Genomic DNA, 26,231 nt, shown 5'->3' on the forward strand with positions numbered 1-26,231 from the left:
CTTTATCTTCAGAGTCGGAGGTTTATTTTCCTTGTACCAGATTTAAAGCCCTCCGTTTGGAGCAGGTTCTTATTTTATCGCTTTTATTTATTTACTTGTCTCGCTTTATTTTATTTATTTACTTTCTGTCTACGCTTTACTTTATTTACTTTCTGTCTACGCTTTATTTTATTTACTTTCTGTCCACGCTTTACTTTATTTACTTTCCGTCTCGCTTTACTTTATTTACTTTCTGTCTATGCTTTATTTTATTTACTTTCTGCCTACGCTTTATTTTATTTTACGCGCTTTACTCGTCCTTTACGCCTCACATTCTAAAACAACTTTTCATCATGATCAACATCGTTATGTTTGTTGGTATTACCATGTCTGGCTAAATCTTTTAAAGGTTAGAATGTAAGGACCACAGTTAAAGAGATGTTTCACATATTGAATATGTAGAAATACTTTAAAGGTTGTTTTGATTTTTAACTTGAGTTTTCTGAAACAAACTTGGTTAGTTTTAACTATTCAAGGAGTGCTAAAGCACCCTGGCTTAGTTAACTAGGAATTTTATCACTTTAAGGAAAAACTATTTTTGAAATTGTTTTCGGACGCGTTGATAGATTTGAAATCAGGAAACTCCTTGGGTAAAACTTTCCAAATCAAAATCACTTTTCAACTAAGTTTATGAGTCTTATTTCTTAAAAATGAGTTTACTACTTTAGCGTTCTGCGCACCTTTTATAAGTGACAATAAAAGGTCATAATTTAAGGGTAAACTCGGTTCTGAATACGCGAAAGTGACAGTTCCTGTTAAATGGATTCTTTTCAAGAGTAGAAAATATTGCCTCATAAGTAGTTCTATTTAGACAATCGAAACATCACTTAACTGACGTGATATACATTCAAACCTGTCTTTATCTGCACTACATGTATTATTTACCATTATTTTGCAACCCCAATATCTCTTTTATACCGCCTTAGATAAACATCGTAACGATAGTAATCGATAGATTGACGATTTGGTCTCTGTGGGATCGATATTCTTTTATATTACTTTGACGCGATTCATGCACTTGCGAATTCACACGATCAGTCTTCATCTGATGCAAGTCTTGAAGATTTATTTGAACTGATCTGCTACATGGTCTTGATGCAATTGTTACTTTGATCCTGTGTCTGGGGCTTTTTTCTGAGTTGATCAAGGAGTATTTCATATGAGACATGAGAAGACAAAGAAAACTGCTAGCTATGGGATTTGCTTGCTTGGATGTGGCCATTTTATTTGATGTCTTGATCTTCATGATGCTTGATATTGCTAATTGCTTGTTGATAATTGCTTGATTCAAAGTCCAAAGGGAAAATGGGTTTTCTATATGACATTCTTGTCTGTTGGATTGCATCTCATTGATCAGATCTTTTCAACTCTTAACTTTTAATTTTATGCTTAGGATAGCCTATTCATCTTCTCCCACTTCGTAAATTTCAAAATCTCTCCCCCTTTTCAAAAACATTCTTTGCTTGTGATTTCAAACTTAGACTTTGTTTTAATGATTAGAAACTTTGGTCTTATGCCATTGAATTTTTAAACTCTTAAATCAAATTTGTAAATAAACTTAATCATATTGACTTAACATTTCAAAAAGACAAAAAAAAAAAGAATTAACAACTTCATTCAAACTTTTGGGCCTTTTGTGCTTTTCTTATTAACCTTTTGTTAAAAGTAACTCACCCACTTTGAAATTGTTACCACGAACTACGAGGTTTTGATCCCTCATTTTTATGTTGGTATGTAGGCACAAGTCCGAAGGTCTTGTCACACACAAAAATATAATTAATGAATTCTTTTCTCATCCCCACACTCTATTTTTCTCAAACATCTTTTATACCAAACACACATACACACATAAAAAAGGGCTCCCTATGAGTACCTAAGACACTTTGGGTGCTAACACCTTCCCTCTGTGTAACCAACCCCCTTACCTGTAATCTCTGGCATTTTATTAGTTTTGATTTGAAAACTTCTTATCTTTGGGTTTTGTTCGTACTTTTCCATTTTCCTTTGTAAACAATAAAAGAACGGTGGCGACTCTGGTTTTATTGATGTTAAGCTTATCCATAGCTTGATGGTCGTGAATTTACCACTACAGAAATTAAGTGGCGACTCTGTTGGGGAGTAGTCCTCAGTGGGTTTAGCCTATTTTTTTATGTGTATATATTTGTATATTTGATTGTGTGATATAATTTGTCTGTTGTGCTTGGTGATCTCTGAGTGGTGATATAAGTTCTAACCCGAACTTGAGTGCAATTAAGATAGGAGGATGGTATAGTCATGTTCAACATGTGCGGAATAGTCCTTAACAAGTTGGCTTGAGACCCATCTACTCAGTGGAGACCCTTTTGGAGTTACTAATGTCACACAAGTTATTTGTGGTTAGACATCACTTTCTATGATTTGGGGTCCGAGAAGCTGAGAACCGTAGAACATTTAACCCAACTTGGCCTATTTAGGACGTAGTGCGGAGACTGTTCAGGTGTAGACCTGATAACAGTTGCTACGTGATACTACACTCAGACGAGTTTCTCTTGAGAATATTATGGGTTGATGAGTCAATCGTCCTAACCTATAATATCCGATAGATGGAATTAAGACTCTAGGAACTTTTTAGAACATGATCTACAGGTTTTTATCCTTAGTACACTCCTTTGGGATGGTTCTTAATCCGACTCCATGCTTGTGACTCACAACAAACCCTTTCATTCTCGGTTGATCCTATCAAGTCTTGTCAATATCAATGGAACTAGGGTGTTGATAAGGTGAAAACCATGATCCACCAAAATGGATGATTGATCTTGATGATGACTTGATTCATCCCTTGACATTTGTTTGTGTTTGCTTTGTGTGTGATCCCTTGATTGTGATTGTTGCATTCATGCATACATGCGCATTATAACATTCATCATAGAAAAATAAATTTCAAGGAACTAAGGTCTTATTTGCAAATGTTTTCAGACCATGGATTGTGGATGAAGGAACACTAAGAAGTACAGTTCCATATATTCCGATTTGAAAGAGCTAAGGAAGTTGTCATCCTTTGTACTAGATCCCTTGGACTTCAAGCAACGTCATGGGAAGTTTTTGTTTGTGCTATCTACTGATGTAGTTGAAGGACTTCTGAGTGTTTTGATTCAGTTTTATGATCCTCTCTACCAGTGCTTCACTTTTCCTGATTATTAGCTTGTGCCTACGTTAGAGGAGTATGCCCATCTCTTGGGAATATCTGTATTTGACAAAGTGTCTTTTAGTGGATTGGAAGAGATTCTCATATCTCATATCATAGCTGAAGCTCTTCATTTGAAGAAATCTGAGATTGAGACTCATTGGGTAAAGAAATGAGGTATTTTTGGGTTGACTTCTGAGTTTCTCATTAGTAAAGCTATTGTCTTTGCTCAAGTCGGTAGTGTGGATGCTTTTGAAATTATATTTGTGTTGCTCATATATGGTTTGTTTTGTTTCCTAACATTGACGATTTTGTTGATGTTAACGTCATTAGAATCTTCTTGATTGGGAATCATGTACCTACTATGTTGGGTGATATGTATTTTTATTTGCATTTGAGGAATTCTAAAGGTGGTGGAACTATTGTGTGTTGTGCTCCTCTTCTGTACAAGTGGTTTATTTTACACTTGCCTTAGACGCCTGCTTTTATGGAGAACAAACAATGTCTACGGTGGTCCCAGAGACTTATGTCTCTCACTAATGATGATATTATTTGGTATGATTCAGGAGTCCTTCTCCTATTGAAGGGCTTTCCGAGTTTCATCAGCACGACGGTTCACCTCCGTAACGGCAGCAGCTGTCTCCTGACGATGCTTCTTCTTTGTTTCTAAGTTGGGTATCCACTCAAAAGATTTCACATGATTCAGTCCACCATGAACTCCAGGAGGATTCATGCGAAATAAATCCTAGAAACTACCACATGCAGAATTGTGTGGATATGGATGAATATAGGTAGTAGAAAAATATCTTAAGTGCTACCAACTTATTTATTTGTTCTACTAGACCAATTGACCTATTATTAGTGTTATCAAAACTTCCCTATTAATAAAAGGTCGATTCCAAATAATATTAATTAAGTCAATCTGAGTTCACTAGTTACTCTATTTATCCCAACTGATAACTTTTAGAGCACATAGGAACTCAGTTGATCTCAACTGATATGAATTTGAGTATTTAATGAAACACGGGGTATTACATCCTCTCCTCCTTAAATAAAAATTTGTCATCGAATTTAATGATTACTTGGAAAGATGAGGGTAAACTTCTTGCATCTCGGATTCAAGCTCCCAAGTAGCATCACCCAGATGCGACTTGTCCCACTGAACTTTAACAAGTGAAATCTCCTTGTTCCTCAATGCCTTAGTTTCTCTTCCCACAATAAGACTTGGTTAAGGTTCAAAAGTTAGGTCTGCATCAGCTTCAACTGAATCAGGAAGAATAGGCTGGAGAGAATCAGGAATGAATTTCTAGGCTTTCCGAGCCCTCTGGTCTTCAACACGGGACTCCTTCTCAGGAGTCCTTCTTCTATTGAAGGGCTTTCCGAGTTTCATCAGCACGACGGTTCACCTCCCTAACGGCAGCAACTGTCTCCCGACGATGCTTCTTCTCTGTTTTTAAGTAAAAACACATCCAAATCAAATGCGGTTTTTTACTGTTTCGGTTTGGTTTCGATTTGGTTTGGTTTGGTTTGCGATTTTCTATTAGGTTGGTTTGATTTTGAACACCCCTAAAAGTAACAATGGCGTAGATTTTTTGCAAATAGTCCGTTTTATCTACAAGTACATCATGCATGTTAAAAAAACAAAGGACTCAATCATCACCAAAGATCTTTTTCATCTCTATACTATCGCCCGCACTCACAATAGTGCAGGTATCAATAGACTTTTTCCTCTAAAAGGAAGATAACACTTCAATAGAGACAAACCCTATTCATAACCAAGTCCCTAGTAGAGGGGCTTTAGGTCCCTCTTCATCATAATTTCTTCATCGGTAAAAGAATCCAACTTGGCGTTGTGTGAGTGAGGCTCATGATAGAAGTGAGGTCAAGCCAAATACTTCAGAAATCTACCTTTACAAGAGCGAGAAAATTCAGAAGGACTAGAATAAAAAGAAAAGTGAGCATCTCAAGTGTGCAGCCTCACCAATACAAAACGCCCCAAAAAGTGGCCATAAGTCTTCACACAAAAAGTCGAACAGGGGAACGTGCGGGCGTAGCTCAGTAAGTCCTTGGTCCCGGACATTATACTAAGAAGTATGTATCACTTCGAACAGATTGAAGAACAACCGAAAGGAAAATTTCCATGACCTATATTCAGCCCAAAATTGGAACACTTTCAGGTAAGCTCAAGAGCCCGACATGGTCTGGGAGGGGACAACCTTTAGGTATTTCAACACTGTTACTTCAAATTTTGACTGAGAAAAACATAGGTTTAGCACAGTGAGAAAACACTCGTAAAAGGGGACATAACACCCATCAAAGATAATGCATATCCTTTTTTTTAGAGCTACCAAAAACACCGACTAGTCAGAGGAAGGGCTAACCATAACCGCTGCCAGATTACTTAAAAGAGTAGGATGGCGAATGATGGGATGACAACAGCTAAAAAAAAATTGTTAACAAATTATATATGATAATTATGAATATATGTTTAATTTAAAATTAAACAAATAAATCAAAACCTATAAAATATTCATAAATCAATGCATAAAACCTCATAAAAAAAACACACTCAAAAACAACTATATTTTAATTGAAACTCTTAATCAAAATACTACATCCCATAATTCAAACTTAAAAGCATAACGACTGCAAAGGAAGGTTGAGGTTGAGTCTCAACTCAAAATTAATCGAAAATCCAAAATTACACTTAAAACATTTTACATTTAAGTAACCATTTTGGTTTTTAAGAGAGAAAAATTAGTCTTTCTCAAAAGATCATGTTTTCTCATTTGTTCTCTAATGCCTGCTTGCTGATCTCTAAGATTTATTCTGATCCAAACAACCTCTATGTAATCCTTATCCTTAATTATATAATAAAACAAAATGATGAAAGATAAGAAAACATAGAAACCAATCCTAAAGCTATAGTTTTGGAACTGCTTTCTCAATTCCATATAAAACTGAATCCAATCTATACGAATTTCTTTTGGACATGAATTTCATCTTGAATTGTGATTCACTATGATGAATTCTTATTCATTAATGAGTCACATCACAATCTGAACTTATATGATATTGCAGCATATATTTTTGCTATGTCAGAGAGGGAAAACATTGCAATATGCTTCATCATGAATCTTTTATGGCTATCTCTAACCACCAATCCCACTTGTTGCAACAGATTCATATTATGAACACAGGCACAGCACATCTAGTATGATCACAGTCCAATCCTGGCAATACCGAATATCCTGTAGGAATATTTTATCAAAAACAATAATCAACATAAAGACAAGTTTTAGTGTGAGATGGTTTGACAGATTTTACCTACTTTATAAAATTGGGACTTCAACTAGTATCAATATTGCAGACCTTCTCCTAACTTTCCAATCATAAATAATAACACTCATTACCCAACTTTCTTAACTGGCTTGTATCATTGCTTCTAGAACTACATGAATAATTTCCTATAAAGGAACCCTCGACACGACTCTTGCATTTGCATTAACAAATACATAGCATGTTCAACTATAAAGCTGACTGCAAGATACTAAATCAAAATGGTTCTATATGTGACTCAAAAATGCACACGAGTCTTTTTTTTAAATGTAGGCAGCTGAGCTAATGCTTAACTACGGAAGTGAACCTCCTATAAATTAGAAGATAATTAAGCAATGCAAACTGACACATAGAGTACCAGCATAGCAATATAATCCTTGCTTTAGAGCATCCACTCAAGTTGAGACTAGACACTATCATGTCACATATATATATCTATATGTCTTTCTTTAGCCAAGAGACTAGTAATTAATCAACTGGTTACTAGTTATAACCAAAGAGATATTGATAAATAAAAACATAGAAGGAGAGAAAAATTAAAACAAACCAATTATAAATGTCTCTTTCTAAGAGGTTATTTTTCTGCAATCAACTAACTCAACTTCAACCGAGGGTGAATTTTGAAGCAAGAAGTCCACAACTCCATCAGGTACAAGCGGAGACGGTTCCAATCCTAAATCAAATGCTCTCTGTATCATAGCAGCTTCTTTCTTTGACTTGACATTCTGTAACTTGTCATTGCACAACGCCACACAAAGCCCATATTGAATTTCATCAATTTTCACTCTCAATGACTTTAATTTACCCAAGGAATGGATCTTAAACGTCAACAGACCAGGAATTAAAGAGAGAACCTTCGCAATGAGGCATGCAATCAGATTAGTCTAATGCAAATCAGATAATTTTTTACAAAACTTAAAAGAAAATCAAAAGGTATTTCAAGAAGAAAGTAAAAACACAGTCTCAAAACATGTTAAGTTAATGTACCTGAAGAGTAGCTGCAGTAACCGTCAATGATTTTATATTAGCAAACTCTGAGAGCCAATTGAACAGAAACAAAGGAGGTCCATAACAACTATATGGAAATACTTCTGCGTCAATATCTACATGTTTAAGAGAAGAAATATTGCTCCAAGAGATATCGTGATAAGGAACACCACGGAAAGCAAATGTACAAAGACTCGGAGTGCAAAGATCAATTTTATAATAGTCGTCCGAGTCATTGTACATAGTAAAATTGACTAGCGTCGCGCTTGATATGCAGAGGGCTCCCCAACCTTTCACGGTGCAATGGGAAATGAGCAAACGCTTCAACCTACTAAATGTCGAAAATGGTTCAGCACAACCATTATCGCCGACGGAAAATGTAAAATTCTCTAGTTCCAAGGTAGATAATGCCGGCAAATTGAGAGATTCTGGAAACAGGTTTTCACAACCATAACAAATTGTTATAGAAAGGGTAAGATGTGTTAAAGTCTGAGATGAAAATAAGGCAACAGGAATTTGTGCAATCGCAGTAGTTCCACTAAGTCGTAAGCGTTGAACATCGTGCGAAATAGCATAATCCACAATCCATATAAGTACATGAGGCTCCAAGAGACTAGACGTATTCTCAAAGTCGAGAGTCTGCAGTGAGATAGAGGAATCGCGAAGAGATAAAACCTTCGACACAAATTCAGTGAATATCTTATTACGAAAGCCTCGAAAATCTGATATATGGAAAATAAGAGCAGGAAGACGTTTCCAGAGATTCTTCCATCTCGAGGATAAAATGCATGTTCTAACAGCGTGTTTGGTAATCAAAAAAGAGAGAATGTGAAGGATAATGCAATCCGGTAAATCGCTGAGCATGTCTTTGTGTTCATTATCACTAACTTTAACTTTAACTTTCTCAGTTGCAGCAGAATTAGACATTACCTAATCAAAAGAGGAAAATTCATGAATCAATATCTCTCCACAAACAGCAATAGAAACTCAATCGGTATAAAAAAATCATGAATCAATGCCTCTCGTTAAACTGCAATGGAAAATCAATCGGTAAAAATTCATGAATCAATATCTCTCCACGAACAGCTATGGAAAATCAATCAGGCAAAAATCATGAATGAATATCTCTCGGTAAACTGCAATGGAGAATCAATCGAAAAATGAATGGAGAAATAGGAAATACCTTACGAATTTGTTGATTTGAGTTGCAGAAGCTGCACAATGAATCTACGATTTCTAGGGTTTATGCAAAACGATTTTGATGAAAAGATAAACACAATAGTTTATGGGTTAAAAAGTTTTTCTCAGTATAGCTTGGTCTTTTCCTGAAAATGTATCACTCTTCAACCGAAGTAGCAGAAAAAAGTTAGTCAAAATAAGTAAAAGTTAGTTTTTATCTACAAGTTTTTTTTCAAATACCTTATATTATTTTATAACTTTTAATATTTGCAATCTTCTTTGTAGAAAACAACTTGTGTTAATTGTTCCAATTTTGCAAAAATCAATTTTGTTTAAGTGTTGTAGGTGATTTGAAGACCACAATGGGTGGATTGGTTGGATTTGCTTGAGGTAAATGATCAACATGTGTTATAAAAAGCACATGAGGTGTAGTAGAAGGAATTGTTACAAGCATTGCAATGGGTTTTTTTATGAGATTTTCAATTTTTCATTATTTTTTCATGATTTTGTTTTTGATTGTTAATGTAAGTTATGTTTACTTCTTTTTTTTATTAATATGCTTTAATTTTTTAATTTGTTCTTATGACATATCTTCCTCCATATTCATAAATTGTGTTTATGTTTTATTTTTTACAATGGGTTATGAAATCATACTTCAAGTTTAACAATCCATTCAAGTATAACATACCTAAATTGTAAATTCGGTATTTCGGTAACACCAGTTAGACTGTAACATGGTGTTTCTAACATATAATTTTTTTTACTATGATGTTTTTTGTTGTGAAAAAACGCATTATATTATGTTTATTTGAAGGTGGTTTTGCTTTAAAACAAATTGATGAAAGAGAATCTTGCAGAGAATTCGGATATTGTGATTCAATTGATATTTTATGCAGTAGTCTCTGTGAGTGGATGATACTGTCGTGATCAAATTTGATGGTCACATATCAGGGAGATCTTTTATTCAATTTCTTAAAATAACATTGATAGTGGTTAAGGCAGAATAGTTACTTGTTGTTGGAAGTGTTTGTCTTGGAATCCTATTTCATTTTTATGTTGATTAGTATTTGTCATTGAGATTCTTTGTGTGGTGTTGATGTTTTAGATGTAGGTGTTGTGTATAATTACGTTATGGGAATGACTTAGGTAGTGATGCTTGAACGCGAAGGAACCTCGGTGTCTACCCTGGACGAGTAGTCGCTTGAATTGAGAATCGGTAGCCTTTCTATAGAACATGATGTGTAATATGAAAACTTTAGTGAATGTGCTCACCGGGTGATTTATGAGTGCAATCACGTTGATATTAGAACCTAATCATGTATTAGAAAACAACTCTTGATCGTGCACATCCCAATTGAGATGCTTATGTAAAGTAGAACTGGGGATGTGGCACCAATGATTCGAGTCGAGTCTCATAAGTGGATTCGAGTTCCATAGAGGAGAGGTCTCATAAGTGGGTTCGAGTCTCATAAAGATGTGGACGCTTAAGTGGGTTTGAGTCTCATACGGCGACAGATACTCTAAGTGGGTTCGAATCCCATACGAGTAACAGTTTTTTAAGTGGGTCGAGTCCCATGAAAAACATGAATCCACAAGAAAGTCAAATCATACAAAACATCATTGGCTTAAGTCTTACCTTAGACATAGATTCTGTCGAGAAAAGATGTTTTGTGACATTTTTCGAATAGTAATTTATTGAGTTAGGTGAACTCAAGTGAATATGATTCACTATGATGAACATGATTCACTATGATGAATTTTTATTCATTAATGATTCACATCACAACCTGAACTTATATGATATGGCAGCATATATTTTTGCTATATCAGAGAGGAAAAACATTCCAACATATGCTTCTTCATCAATCTTTTATGGCCATCTCTAGCCACCAATCCCACTTGTTGCAACTGATTCATACAACACTGACACAATACATCTAGTATTTGTTGCAACTGATTCATACAACACTGACACAATACATCTAGTATGGTCATAGTCCAATCCTGAAACTACGAATATCATGTAGGAATGTTTTATCAACAACAATAACCAACACAATAAGACAAGTTTTAGTGTGATAGGATGGTTTGCATATTGTATTTCACTCACAATAACAATAACCTTTTATCTAAATCTTATAACATAAATTCTATTAAATTGACATCATTTTTCTAGCAGATGGTCTATTAAAATTACTTTGGATCTCTAGGTTAAACATGCCAAGTGACAATTTAAAGATTTTAGATGAAATAAACCAACAGTTTCATAATTTCAAAATTGGTTAACAAAGCAAATACTTTTAAAAAAAAAAAAAAAAAAAAAAACAAGTGTAGCTAAACCTATAAATTGATTAACAGTACCCGGAGTTAAATCCTAATTGAAACAATCTTTGCCGAATTTTACCTACCTTCCAAATGTCTTGTATCATTGGTTCTAGAGCTACATGAATAATTACCTACAAAGGGACCAATGTCTATAGCCCTTGATATAAGCTTGAAGTGTAGCAATGTTACATGTCGAAGTAAGTTGTCTGTCGATGAATGTCAGAAGAAGAATAGTTTTTGCAGAAGAATGGCTTTATTTTTCCTTTTTGGTAAGTAACAAATGTATTTAATGGTATCACACTCTTAACTTCACTATAGACGTGTACTTTAATTTCCTTAATAGTAAAAATTTGAAAAAATCATTCTTAGAATACCCTATCATCGAATGGGATGATTATTATTATTTCAGACTTGTTCTTGCTCTCTGAAAGACATACGGAGATATTGTGGTTGTCCGGTTTAATTTTGAGTCTTTCTTTTTGTTTCCATAAATCATTAGGTTATATCTCACCATTACAAATAAGATATTTTACGATGAAATTTTTATCTTGAAGAATCAAAAATCGAGGGGATATATCCTAGGAGCGTCATGTTCTATTTATAAAAAAAATATACAATCTATTCCTTCATATTTCTTAAAAGCTCATGGAATATAGTTAAAAAGGAGCTCATTTTGAATCCCTATTCCTATATTTTATATTTTTTTTAATGGTTTAATTAGTATTTCTCAGTTTACGCCTTTTCAGCTTTCCTTTTTTTCTTTGTTAATTTTATTTTTATTTTTATTAGTATTAACCTCGATTACATGGTTCAACTGAGAGGTAATATATTTTGCATTAATATTTTCAAATCATTTTTTTTAAATCCATTTTTATTTTTTTATATATATTCAAATCCCTTGGTTTTTCTAAAAATCAATGTGATAGATATTTTAAATGTATTCCTAGAATATGTGTTTTTTTTTATTTTTTATTTTTAATTAAAACATACACGTAATTTTTTTTTTGGAAAACCGACATGATTTCTCTTTTGGATGGAATATTTCAGGGAACTAAACTCTAACTTTTCATTTATCTATCAACGCTCTAAATTCATATCGTCATACTCTTCGCAAAAACCCGAGGCGATTTGCATCGTTACTCTCATCAAAACTCTTCCAACAGTAGCCAATATTCATCAACTATCGAACATCAAAAGTCATCACGTTTGAGGTACGTTTATTCTTCTTTTTCACGTTTATTCTTCTTCCAACATTAGGTTTATATCCCTGAAATGGCTTTATGGAACCTCTTGATAATTTATTTTCCATTTTTATCATTTGTTTCGGCACCTATTGAACCAATGTCTTCTATGAGTTGTTTTTCAATTGCATTTGTTTCACTGAAATGACTTTAGTATCACTGAAATAACTTTAGTATCAGTGAAATGGATTTAGTTTCTCTTGAGCATTTGTTTTTCTATTTTGATCACTGAAATGTTAGTTAGTATGTTTCTATGTGTTGTTTATCACTGAATGATGTTAGTTAGTATGTTTCTTTATTTAGATAGTCATGGCCGATTCGACAAGCACCTCTCATACAACATCTGTTACAACCTCCGTTAATACAAAATGTAAAAGAAAAACTAGAGGTGCACGATGTATACCAAGGTGAAAAAAACCAACGAAAATGGTGTTGGCTACCCGGTTACATTTGATGTTGCAACCAGCAGGGCTTATGGTGAAAAATGCTGAGGATTTTATGGGTTACATTGCGTTACAAGGTAGAATGCTATAAGAAAATTGAGTATTTTGATAGATAGATGACACGACGTTGACGATGATTTGAAAAACAACATATGGACCGATATTACAGTATTTATTTTGAATTTTATGATTTGTATTACAAGTATATATAATCATTTATTTTTTGTTTAATACTAATAACAATTGTATTATGTAAACGTATGAGGTGTTTGATGTTAGTCCAGATGATAGTATGGTGAAAAAGAAATTGCTTATGTATGTTGGTGAGCGTTGGAGGGGCTTTAAGACACAACTCACATGTGATTATATTACTCGTCCAAGTGATAAAGATAAGTCTTCATACTTGATGTGTTCATTTATTGATCAGGATGTTTGGGAGAAATTTGTAAAGTCTCACATCACTCCTGAATTCTTGGCTAAGAGCAAACAAGGAAAGGATAATAGATCTAAAAATATATATCCACATAGGTTGTCACGTGGAGGATATGCAAAACTTGAAAAGAAGATGATTGAAGAAAAAAGAAAACAAATGGAATTGGAGCTGAGAGATTCTATAAGCCTTGATCGCACTCCATTTACACCATCACGCCATGAGAAATGGAAGAGGGTACATCAAAGAAAATACAACAAGTTCACGAGGCTACACGCGAAGTGGCTGAAAATATTGTAAGTAAATACTTTTTTCAACAATATTTATTTTAGTTAAACCAATTTGGAAAAGATGAAACTTTATATGTGTTGTAGAATGTACTGGTTGAACAATCCAAAATCGTTCTCTTTGTTCCATAAGATCGTCATGACATCTTGGTAGAAGAGATTGGAACCAAGGAGCACCATGGGCGTGTTCGTGGTCTTGGAAGAGGCGTTGGCTTCAATTTTGGACCATCTAAATCGTCTAGAGAAGTAAATCGTATGAGAGAGATTGAAGAGATAGTTGTTATAAAGGTGAGGTAGGTAAGAGAGAAGTGGATTTAGGAGGAGAAAGAGAGTTTGTTGCGGCAAGTGCGGGAGACTGTCCAGAAAGAGCAAGAGGAGCGAGAGAGATTGGCATAGGAGGAGTGAAAGAAGTCGAATGAGGAAGAGCTTGATAATATGTCCGAGAAGTGTACCTACGATGTGCTTGAGTTATAAGTATAAGTTTAAAAAATTGTGTTATATGTTGTTGTTATCATTGTTTACGTATTCTAATTTATGTATTATATTTTTGTTGTTTTTATGTTATAGAAATTGAATTCATTGGGTTTACTTAACCAAAAAAATTCAATTGCTTAGTTGTACATTCATGATAAAGTTATGGATGGTACAAGCACGAAAGAAAGTTGTTTTGTCCACCAGGACAATATTGAAACCACATCACCACAACTAGATAATACTAAGAGACTTTCGATGATATTAGATAGTATTCCAGACATCTGTCAAACTATTAATTAAGTCATGATCCAGATCAGTTTTACCTACTTTCTAAGACTTCTATTATGGAATTTTTTAAAAAGGGTGAATGGCTAGACAATATTATATTATAATTGTGGTGCTAGTAAATATAATGTTTAAATTGATTCCTATTTATATTCATACGTTCTCGTACTTTAACATAAACATTTGACTCTTTCAGGTTCTTGCATGAGATGTGTGTTGAAAGGAATTTAAGAGAAAGTGGTTTCATAGATCCAGCGCACATTAGCTTTTATGGTGGTATGATAGCAAACAATGTCATGCTTTACATACAAGAGAAGTTGGTGAACAAGAAAAAGAATGTTATTTGGCCCCGTTTTTCTACGCATAACTATATATCAATTTGTGTTTACATTTATAAATCAATTTTATACATATTATTAACTATTCTAAATGATTATGCATTAATCATTGACAACTAATTATTATATGTCTGAAGCAAAATGTTGTAGTTATGTTTTGCTCGTTGCATAAGAAACTTGAAGAAGTTATGATTAACGTTTTGAGTGGGTAAGTGGTATTATTTTTAATACTCAAATTTTACCTTTAGTTTTAAATAGTTTTTCTTCATGTTTAATTTTAACCGACGTGTGTAGAGCGATGGAAAGATACAAACTATCAAACGTAATGTACTTGGTAGAAAGTCAAGATTCTATTACCCAAAAGTAAGTAGATTATTTGTTTGTGTGTATTCGTGATATAAATATATAAAAATTATTTGTAGTAGCGACAACAACTCGACAACTATTCTTGTGGATACTATGTTATGAGACAAATATTTGATAGTCTCCAGAGACATTACAAATGGATGGATTAAGCTTAAGGTATTAACTTAATCCATATACATGTAATTTATGTATATCTTATATCGCCATTCGTTACCTCGGCAGTGTAACCGATAAGGGGACTAAAGTGAAATTTGAAATTAAGTTAAAGGACTTCGGCACTAACTAATCCAAAGTTATAAGATTACTGTAAGAAAAATAATAAAATTTAGGCATAATTAGTCTCAAAGTCTCTTAACTTAATTTAATGTTTCACTTTGGCCCCTTAACTAAAAAAATGTTACATACTAGTCTCTTAAAGAATTGTTTTGTTACACAAAAAGGTCATCACCGTTAAATTTTTTTATAAAACGTTAACTTTGGCTATGTGGTGTGACAGGGAGACATAAGTTAATTAGCTTAAGTTAATTAGCTTAGTCAACATATGCATTTAAAAAATGGTATTCTTTATAGGTATTATTTTATGAGGTTAAAAACCCCGCAAAATGTTAAATATGTATAAAAAAATTAGCAACAATTCTTTTGAGGCTATCATTTTCTTATGCTCTTTCAACATTGTCATTTCCAACTTTCTCATTGTCACTTTATTTGTTTGCTTGTACAAATCTGCATCAAAGCTTGTATATTTTTCTATTGCCACTAAAAAAATTTGCATCCCTAATAAGCCCATACTTTATAACTTATGCAAACCCTAATGTTAGCTTCCTCTCTGGTAATGTATTTAATGTGTATGTGTCTATAAGCACACGTTGAGGTTGGTAAAAAGCATTGATCAGGTTCTTCCCAATGGGATGATTTATCCTAGTTTTTCCATCAACTGAAGAATCAACTTAAGAACATAATACACAAAATCCAATGAATATGGAAAGGGCTAATGTATGTAACATAAACTAGAACTATCAACATTACACAACATCATAAACCTAATTGACATACATCATGGAAAGAAATTTAAATAAGCGCAGCAAAAGACATGTGCCATAATAGTAGTTGGAATCTGAATAAAATTAACACCACATAGGAATGCAGTGGCTGCAAAGCCACACATGTACATCGCCAAGAGCAACAAAAGTACATCCCGATCCAACCGAGAGGCAATGACATTGTCAAACATTTTCATAAGACTATCATATCAATCAAACAAGCAATCAATTTTCATACCATTACCAAAAGTATTAACAAACACAAAAATCAATTCAAACACTAAAAAAACATTCACTATGTCCTTGTACTACTCACCATTTAGTAAAATTACACTCTCAATAGAAATATTTGGGTTTCGACTTGCTAAAGCCTTAACAACCTTATCTAGATACAAAGGTGTAACCGTAGTGTTAGTCACATGGAAGTTTTTGGTCCAACTGTCACTACTAAACATCTGGAGAAGCTCGGGTTTATGGAGCAAACCGGATCCGATATAAATGGGATAGCTCAAATCACCTCATTTGTTTGAGTTAACCATTAGAGTGCAGATCTCCATCAGATCTTTAAAGATGTAGCATCAATTGAAAGAGAATATAGAGAAAAAAAGAAAAAGATGAAAGATTATGGTGGTGGAAGGAGAGAGAGAGAGAGATATGTGGCGACTAACTTAGGATTTCTTTTATTCTCCTTTTGTTAAAATTTCAGAATTTAGATAAAACAAAGAGAGAGAAAATCATGTCAGATTTTACATGTCTAAAAAGGCAAAAGTTAATGTTTTTTTTAGAAAAATAATAATAAAGACCATTTTGGATAACATAATAATTTTTAAGAAACTATTTTGTAATATTTTTTAAATAATTAATTAAATTAAATGATAAAAAAAATACATTAAACCTTTTAATAAAAGAACCAACTATTGATAAACAAGTGTTCAATCTATTGGCCACATCTTCAAATATTTAATTTTTAGATCAAATGTTGTTTTCTTTGGTTATCATAATTAATAGCCAATTGACCTTAGTACACATGTATCATTAAATAACCTCAATTCGTTCTTGTTGTAAACTTCAACTACCTACCTAGAACACATTGCTATGCCAATAATTTCATCACACACACAAAAAAAATATGGCAACAACAAAACTCACACTCATTTCCACTCTTAAATTTCTCATCTTCATGACCCTTTTCACAAAACCAATTGCACAATCTCCAAACTATGTAGGTGATGATTGTCAAAATTCAACAGAACAATCTCTTACAACTACATACAAATCAAACCTTAAAAAAGTGCTATCATTGCTATCCTCAGATGCTATTGTAAGCAAAGGATATAACCATACAAGCATAGGAGCAAACACAGTTGATGGTGTCTATGGTCTCTATGATTGTAGGGGTGATGTCACAGGTTCTTTTTGTCAATTTTGTGTCTCTACTGCTGCTTCAGATATTCTTCAACACTGCCCTAATAGACCCTCAGCTGTTATATGGTACAACTTTTGCATTCTCAGGTATGAAAACTCTACTAAATTTAGTTAACCTATTATAAATATTAAATTTGAACAATGTAAATTTGTAGCTAAGTTATTAACTAGGATTGTTAACAAAATTGTTAATGAAATTAAAATAACTGAACTGTTATATTTAATTAGTTAATGACAGTTAAAGTATCGAACTATAAATAAACTGAACTGAATCGAAACTGAAAAATAAAAAATGTTAAAAACAAATTTAAATTTTTTTATTAAAAAAATACAACAGTCTGGTTTTTAAAAATAAATATTCGATTTGGAAAAAATTATCTTCCAATTGCTGGAATTTCAAACCAATACTAAATCAATAATTTTGATTCGATTCAATCTGAATAAACTAAAATAATTTGGTTCGGTTTATGATGGAACAGTAACATAATCAATCTTATATTTAACTGTCAATGTTTAAAATTGATTGATATGTCCGTTTTATTTAGGTATTCAAACCATAACTTCTTTGCGAAACTAACGACGACACCATCATGGCATATTTTGGGGTCGAAAAACATCAATAATCCACAAGAAGTTGAGAAAGGTGAAGATAATATGCAAAGTTTAATAAAAGAAGCTACTATGGAGAGTGGAAAATTGTATGCAATGGGAGAGTTCAATTTGAGTGATGAGAAAAGGTATGGGTTGGTGCAATGTAGTAGGGACCTTAGTGAGAATGAATGTAATCAATGTTTGGAGGCTATGTTAGACAAAGTTCCTAAATGTTGTGGGACAAAGATTGGTTGGCAAGTTCTTGCTCCAAGTTGTTTGATAAAGTATGATGATTTTATTTTCTATCAACTTATTTCTCAAACTTCTTCTCCTTTGCATGATTCAGGTAACTTTTTACTATTTCATGTTCTAAAATTACATCATGGATTATTTATAAAAGAAAGTTAATTTTTTGAATTTATTGAATAATTGATGTATTTAATTCATGATACAGTTCAAATACAATGATTATTCAATAAATTTAAAAAATAAATTTTATTGTATTTTATAAGATCGGAGATAGTATTTATTTATTTTTAATGCAATGTTTTTTTTTCTTCATAATGGAAATTATTATATTCAAAGTTAAATACTATGCTTGAATGAGACAAACCTATCATTTTCTAAACCTCAATTCTCAACAGAATTAGGTAAAGAAAAATGTTTTAAGTTTTCATAAAGTATTATTAGTGCTCTTATCAATTTTTGTCAACATTAATTTTTTATTATTTTGGTATTAAAGTTTTGGTGAGATTATTTAGCGTGAGACCTATGGCACTTGACCTTTTTTTTTTTCAAGGCACTTGACTTTTTAAAATAGAATTTTTTAGTAATTCTTATTGCGATTATATAAAAGGTTAAGCCCTAAACAATAGAAATATTCTCACTTAATTTTAGATTAAAAAAATAGTCTCAGATAGAGTGATGTGACTTATAGTTTAATGTGGACAATCTAACGTACACAAAATTAAATCATGACAGTTTTTAAAAAAATAAAAAATATCTAAATTTTATAAGCTTTTTTAATTAAAAAGGTTAAGCTTATTTTATTTAAATAAATATGAATAATTGTTTATTTGTATTATTATTATTATTATTATTATTATTATTATATTCATATTTGAATTAAAATACAAAAATAATATTTAATTAACTTGAAAAACTTATGAAAATATACTGAAAACACTTTATAAAAAATATCATAAATTTTTTTATAAATTTTTTTAAATAATTAATCTCACAAAATTTATGCCATTAAATCTCATATAAATTAATACAAATGAGTTTTTAGTATCATGGATCTTTTGATTTTTAACCTATATAAATATTAATTGAATTCTTTATTCAATGTATGTTCAAATATAATAGGTTTTTAAATAAGTTAAACAATTTTTAAAAATATTAGACCTAAATATAAAAATAAATTAATGACAAATTACAAATCAGATTTAAATTTTAATATTTTTAACGGATCAAATTTAAGCTTAAATTTGATAAAGCCTCCAAAATACATTTATGTTTTAACAAATAAAAAACAGAAAAGCTTACCTTATTTTCTACACACTCCCTCAAAAGATTTTATGTACCGACACTTTTAAATTAAAAAAGTACTGGTATAAATATTCACACCTAATTCTTGAAAAAAACGTGGTTTTTAAAAATATTGGTAGCAAAAATTGACTTCTTAAAAAAAGTGAGGTAGAAATACAATTTGTGGGGTATGAAGTATAATTTATCCTCAAAATGATACTAAAATACAATGACAAAATGGAGAGTATTTAACTTATAATCCTCATTTATATCTGATGTCCTCAGTGAGTAATTTTATCGTTATACATTTAAACGAATTTTGGAATTTTAAAATTATAGTATTTTTTATGCAAAATTATCAACAAAAAAAAAATTTACGAAAGTTTTTGTTTTTTTCAAAAACTTTTAACAATTTTTGTTATGGGTTAAGATTTTTTATGAAACTACTGGATTTTTTGAAATTTCTAATATTCTTTCTTATGATTTTTAAAAAAATTGGTATTTTTTATCCGAAATTTTAAAATTTTCAATATTTTTTATCTTAAATTTTGAAACTTCTGACATAAATGTGAGAATTTTCAGAAATGCAAAAAAAATTGTATCAAAAGTTTTGATTGTAATATCGAAATTTTCGTTTTTATATATAAGTAAATGTGAAAATTTTGAAAACAAAAATAATATTTTAAAATTTTAAAATTATGGGAGGGTCAAGTATAAATTCCAAAACAGACTTTTTTTGTTACATATTGGGCTGACCCAAATTGTAAGGCCTTGATTTACTTTTCTGATTTTAAAAATATTGTTGCACTTGAAGCTAAGCAAGGAGGTTCATCAAGTAAATCAAATACTTTAATCATCACCATTGTTGTTGTGCTGGTGGTTGCACTTGCTCTCATGAGTTTATGCATCTACTTCCTATGGAGGAGATATCATTCAAATAAAGGTGAGCAAAACAATTATAGAAAAATTTTAATCTCATTTATCATAAGAAAAATATAAAGCTTAACAAAATTCTGAGTTCGAACTAGATATGACACTTATGCATGTGAGTTTTTAGTAGTTATTACTGATAAATATAAAAATATAACACTTAACAAGTTATTATCATTTTTTTTAAAAATAGAACTTTAACAATATTTTTCTTATTATAGATGGATTGATGTCAAAAACAATCACTATATCTCATCATGTTGATATTCATAGAGAGAATTCTTTGCATGGTGATCTCCCAATAGTTCCTTTAAATTGGATTCGACAAAGTACTAATAACTTTTCAGAGTTATGTAAATTAGGAGAAGGTGGATTTGGCCCTGTTTATAAGGTATAGTTAATTTTTTTACTTTAGTTAAGAAAATGTTAATATATATTATTTGTCAAGTTATTATTTTCTTTTCAACATTTATTTCAGGGTAATTTAGTAAATGGAATAGAAGTTGCAATTAAAAGACTCTCAATAACATCTGGTCAAGGATCAGAAGAGTTTAAGAATGAAGTGATCTTTATAGCTAAACTGCAACATAGAAATCTTGTGAGACTTTTGGGTTGTTGCATTGAAGATAATGAAAAGTTACTTGTATATGAGTACATGCCAAATTCAAGCCTTGACTTTCATCTATTTGGTATGTTTTAATCTAAATACTTAATGTTTTATATCTTTTTGTATTTTCTTTTCTTTATCAGTTTCAATATATATTGTTCATGTTAATTTTGTAGAAGTTAACTGTCAGTTTTGACCTACTCTTATCAACTATCTTACACATGCAATCAATCAGCATATAAGTTACTAGATAGTTTTATGATGTAGAATTGAAGTTTAGAACAATGTCAGTGGATTATTAGATGATGATTGTGCTTGGTCGAAGTTTCTATCTTCGGTCCCGATATGGGGGAGTGTATCTATAAACACTCTGACGATCAAAATAATGACTCTTATATGTGTAAGATTTTGAGTTTAGAATAGTGTGAACCTAGCCTTGAGAAATTTGTGAGACTTTGTACTTAAGGTTCTCTATCTAGAGGACTTGGAAGCTTATCTGAGATAGTTGTCTACTAGGACAATTGTCCTGCGATTTATTGATTATCCTCATCTAATGACTCGTAAAAGGTTGTCTAGTTGGGACTCTCATCGTCTCTAGGGCGTGTTTGTTCCCCAATCCACTTTGTTTTCTAAGGTTCATATGATCTAAGATAGTAGTCCTAAGCCTTTAGCTGAAGAAGTCTAGTGATGACTTGAGTTCGGTGTTTCATTGTGGTCGTAGGTGACTGATTATGAGCCCTTATTTGAAATTATCCTCAACTAAGTTTGTCACATGATGGGGTCAAGTTGTGATCATTTGGATTTAATGTGATTTTAAACTTGTCTCAACATCTTGTAGGGCACGACTATTGAAGGTTGAATTTTTTAATTTATTTTTATGTTTGGTGTTATTGACATCCCAACATCTCTAAGAACGAGTAATTAGTCAAAATGTAAATGTTTTCGTCCATTCCCCTAAAGACGAATCCTCATAGCGAGGTGGAGTCATTACTCTCAATGTTAGATCGAAAGGGGCATTCTAGAAAAGTTGAGCGTTAGAATTCTCACTCGATCAAGTGTATGAGCTTGGAGGAAATATCTGATTAACTGAAGTGGGGGGTCGAAGTTCTCACTTAACCAAACATATAATCTTGGAGGGAAATCATGCATGTTGAGGCTGAGGGTCGAGATTATCTCTCAACCAAGCATGAAAGTTTACAGGGGGAGATTGACATGTTGAGGCTGAAGGTTAATATTTTTGGCTCAACAAAATATGGAAGTCTATAGTGAAAATTTGGCTTGCTGATGTTGGGAGCCAGAATTCTAACTCAACCAAGTGTGGGTGATTCAAGGTGAATTTTGGTTTGTTGAGACATGAGATTCTAGCTCAATCAAGCATGAGAGATTTTAAAGGGAGATTGAATTGCAATCATGCTTAGGGAAATTGTCTGAGTTTAACTTGAATGGATGTAAATTTATCTTGGTGGAGTATATGACTCCTTTGTTTTTGCATAAGGGTCTTGAGAAATAATTCTCCTACCATCTCACAATTTTTATAAAATATACATTGTGAATGTCATCCTCATAAAAACTGAGAAGCTAAGTGAGTACCTTAGTTCATTGAGTTTTATAGTCTCTCATCAATGCAACCGAAGAGCTATGTAGAGGAAAAAGTTATCTTTCTTTATTTTTCTAATTGTCACATTTAAATAATCAAGACTACCCTAATGTGTAAAGTTGACTTTGCAAAGAATTGATGAAGTGTTTGGTATTAATTATTAATTAGTTAAAAGTAAAACATTTCTAATTTATCTTATATGTTAGATGTTGATTTTTGTTGATACTTGAAATTAATGAGATTGCTCGAAAATAAGCTTATGGAAAAAAAAGATTATTCATCAATAAATATTTTCTTTAGTAACTCATCTTTCATGTACAAGTTTGTTAACTCCTCTATACTCCATATACTTTTGTGTGAAATAACTTTTTCTTTGTCACTTGAATGTTAGATGAAGAAAAAAGGAAAGTTCTAGATTGGAAGTTAAGAATGAACATTATTAATGGAATTGCAAAAGGGCTCTTGTACCTTCATGAAGACTCTAGACTTAGAGTAATCCATAGAGACTTAAAAGTTAGTAATGTTCTTCTAGATCAAGAGATGAATCCAAAAATATCTGATTTTGGATTAGCAAGGTCATTTGAAAAAGACCAAAGTCAAGAAAATACAAGAAGAGTTATGGGCACCTAGTATGTGTTATTGTTGATAGAAATCTTTTCTATTAAAGATGTAATTAATTGCAAAGTTATGTTATATTCAAAGATATTTTAATTATAATTTTAATGAGTTTTTTTTGCAGTGGATACATGTCTCCAGAATATGCTATGGAAGGGTTATATTCAGTGAAATCTGATGTTTTTAGCTTTGGAGTTCTTTTGTTAGAAATAGTTTGTGGAAAAAGAAATAGTGGATTCTATCTTGCAGATCATGGTCAAAGTCTTCTTATATATGTGATTTTTTTCTTTTACACCAGATAATAAATAATAAGGTTAAATATATTTTTTATTATTATCCAAAAAAAATCAAGAATTTTAATCTCTAAAGAATAAATTGTATGTTTTTAGTTGAGATAAGAATATTTTTCATTAAACATAAAGAAAAAACAATTAAAATTTATTGAAGCAAAAATCAATTCTTATTAATTTTATAGGACTATAAGATTATACTAAGTTCAAATAATTGATATTACATTTTTTTTAATAAAAGTTGTTTCAAGTAGGGTTTCTAAATATGAAGTGTATGCATGCAGAGTTGGAATCTTTGGTGTGAAGGAAAAAGTTTGGAACTTTTAGATCCAATACTAAAAAATACATACACAGGAAATGAAGTTATGAAGTGTGTACACATTGGTTTATTGTGTGTGCAAGAAGATGCAACTGATAGACCAACCATGTCCAATGTTGTTGTCATGTTGGCAAGTGATACAATGACATTTCCAACTCCTAATCTACCTGCATTTTCAGTTGGAAGAAAAGTGGTTGAAGAAGAATCAACATCAAAAGCTTCTAATAATCTTTCTATTAATGAAATTACAATATCAAATGTTTTTCCTAGGTAGTAGGTATCACTAAAGCTGACAAAATGGATCCAATCCATTGGAGCGGTCCATCATGCCTATATTTTACTATGAGTTTAGTTGTAAAAACAATATGTAAAAAAAGACCTATTGTTATATCCCAAAATGTATCCTACCCCTTTCATATTTCATCTTACTTTTTATCCTTAATTCATATGCATACTCATGCTGTAAGACCCTAATTTTGACCATAAGATCCCTCATGTCATCTTATCATATGCATTAACATTGGGATCACACCTTGGCATCCTCCTTACCCCTCATTCATTGGGTTTGCATTGGGAGAGATCACCAAGCACAATTTGATTGTACCATAATTTGTTTTTTTATCATTTTACTAACCAAAATACCAAAAATATGTTAATGTATAGTTTAACTCTTTTGTAGGTAGTGGATATGCTCACCCATGCTCTATCAAGCTCATATTTAGGGTTTAAGACCCTCAATGCAAGGTGCTCAATCAAGAAATGGTTTACATTGACTCTAAGTATCATATATGGATCCCCATGATCTTCACATGTTATTTTGATCAAGAAATCATCAAGAGTTTGGAGTTTGTTTGTCTTGGAAACCCTAATTCATTTGGGTATCTTGGGTGACTTCTTCAACAAGTTTCTTCAATAATTGATCAAATATTTCAAGGGGTACTTCACATCACATCATCTTATACATACATTATCCTCCATGAGTCCCAAAAGTCAAGAGAATGTCAAGCTAGCAAGTTGGTTCATGGTGGTTGACCAGAGAAAGTCAACTGGTCAAAACTGGGGTTCCCTAGACCCTATCTCCTACAATTTTTATCATATGAAAATGATTCCAAGAGAAACGTTACTCTAAATGACATTCCAAACAAATTTCATGTTTATGTCAAGAGCTAGTTTTGCTTGAAAATTCATTTTTTATGGTGAAGGATTATGGGTCGTTTTGTCTAAACCCTAATTTTAAGGTCAACTTCCCAAGATCATAACTTGCTCAATTATTATGATATGAATACCATTAAAATTGTATGATCAAATTAAAGATGTCTACTTCAAATTTTATGTTTGGATAAAGTGCAAATTTAACTTCAAAATGCATGTTCCAAAAGGAAACATTATAGGTCATTTTGGGCCAATACCATTGAACAAGTGATTTTCCTCAACTTCTAAAATGCATAAATTCTTCATGCCAAATCCAAATGAGGTCAAATTTGTGACCAAATTGAAGGGATTTGAAAGAGATACAACTTTTATGAAGGAACCTTTCTCATTTGAAGTCCGTAGAAAATGTTATTCAAGGTGGAAGAAGTGAACATATGGCTTGGTACTTAGAATTTTTTTTAATATGTTTGATTTCCCAAACTTACACCTCAAAATTAATCATGATCTAAGGTTCAAATGAAAAAGCATTAAACATGAAATTTGTTCCTCTTGATCTCACATTTCCAAAAAGTCCAAAATCATCTCATTTGGACAAAGTATGAGGTACTTGCGCATGAGTGAAAGTTGAAGCACCATTTGGATATTTTTTCAAGGTCCAATTTCCATACACACTTGCATAAGCTTCCAAGATGATTTCAGTACATTGCACATTGGATTATGGATCATATGCCATCATTTCATGGGCCTCATGCACGCCCATACAACCATGCAAAGGGGATTTTCAAATTTTTGCCAAAATTGGAAGTGTGCAAATATCATTCTCTATGACTATAAATAGAACCTCTCATGCTCAGAATTAGGGACCTCATGCCCAAGCTTTGATTCAGAAACCCTAAACCCTCACCATTGAAGGATAAACTTGAGGATTTTCTTTGAAAATCGAGTTTCAATTCTCCATCTGTTTTGAGATTGAAACTCCAAGAGTCAATCCCTTTCTTTGATCCATTTATCTTCCATCAAACATCTGAAGCAAGGTCAAGCATAATTAGAAGCAAGTTTGTGCCAATCTAAAGCTCCGTTGAAGGTGAATTTTTAGATTTTTCATCTCTTTGATTCTCACTCAATTCTCCATTATTCTTGTTGATTTTTGGTTGTCTGAAGTCCTACCAATGTAGCAACAAGATTGAGTTGCTTTGAGGTCAAATCGAAGCAACTCAATTCATGATCCTCAAAATTCAA

At 32.0% G+C, this 26,231-nt stretch overlaps 2 protein-coding genes and 1 pseudogene across 6 annotated transcripts; 1 reads left to right on the forward strand and 2 right to left on the reverse strand.

Annotated features, from left to right (window-relative positions):
* Positions 1-5,861: 5,861 nt before the first annotated feature.
* LOC127085935 (F-box protein At1g60400) lies at positions 5,862-8,987 on the reverse strand. Of its 3 annotated transcripts, none has more exons than XM_051026479.1 (4): positions 8,712-8,987; positions 7,529-8,558; positions 7,089-7,395; positions 5,862-6,453 (listed from the first exon to the last, which is right to left on the reverse strand). In XM_051026479.1, the coding sequence occupies exons 2-3, from the start codon at positions 8,453-8,455 to the stop codon at positions 7,108-7,110; spliced, it is 1,215 nt and encodes a 404-aa protein (XP_050882436.1). In that variant the 5' UTR covers positions 8,456-8,558; positions 8,712-8,987; the 3' UTR covers positions 5,862-6,453; positions 7,089-7,107. The 3 variants fall into 3 exon arrangements, with proteins under 3 accessions (XP_050882436.1, XP_050882437.1, XP_050882435.1); XM_051026480.1 differs by having other exon boundaries at positions 7,529-8,458; positions 8,717-8,986; XM_051026478.1 differs by having other exon boundaries at positions 7,529-8,458; positions 8,712-8,979.
* Positions 8,988-15,624: 6,637 nt separating this feature from the next.
* Positions 15,625-16,965, reverse strand: LOC127081719 (3-dehydroquinate synthase, chloroplastic-like; annotated as a pseudogene).
* Positions 16,966-16,986: 21 nt separating this feature from the next.
* Positions 16,987-24,263, forward strand: LOC127085936 (cysteine-rich receptor-like protein kinase 10). 3 transcript variants are annotated; one of them, XM_051026481.1, is made up of 8 exons: positions 16,987-17,448; positions 17,907-18,298; positions 20,297-20,425; positions 20,634-20,803; positions 20,891-21,101; positions 23,008-23,245; positions 23,356-23,506; positions 23,806-24,263. In XM_051026481.1, exons 1-8 carry the CDS (start codon positions 17,066-17,068, stop codon positions 24,112-24,114), a joined length of 1,983 nt encoding a protein of 660 aa, XP_050882438.1. In that variant the 5' UTR covers positions 16,987-17,065; the 3' UTR covers positions 24,115-24,263. The 3 variants fall into 3 exon arrangements, with proteins under 3 accessions (XP_050882438.1, XP_050882440.1, XP_050882441.1); XM_051026483.1 differs by lacking the exon at positions 20,297-20,425; XM_051026484.1 differs by lacking the exons at positions 16,987-17,448; positions 17,907-18,298; positions 20,297-20,425; positions 20,634-20,803; positions 23,008-23,245 and having other exon boundaries at positions 20,957-21,101.
* The last annotated feature ends 1,968 nt before the right edge of the window (positions 24,264-26,231 follow it).

The sequence above is a fragment of the Lathyrus oleraceus genome, chromosome 5 (genome assembly GCF_024323335.1).
Source record: "Lathyrus oleraceus cultivar Zhongwan6 chromosome 5, CAAS_Psat_ZW6_1.0, whole genome shotgun sequence".
Taxonomy (NCBI): domain Eukaryota; kingdom Viridiplantae; phylum Streptophyta; class Magnoliopsida; order Fabales; family Fabaceae; genus Lathyrus; species Lathyrus oleraceus.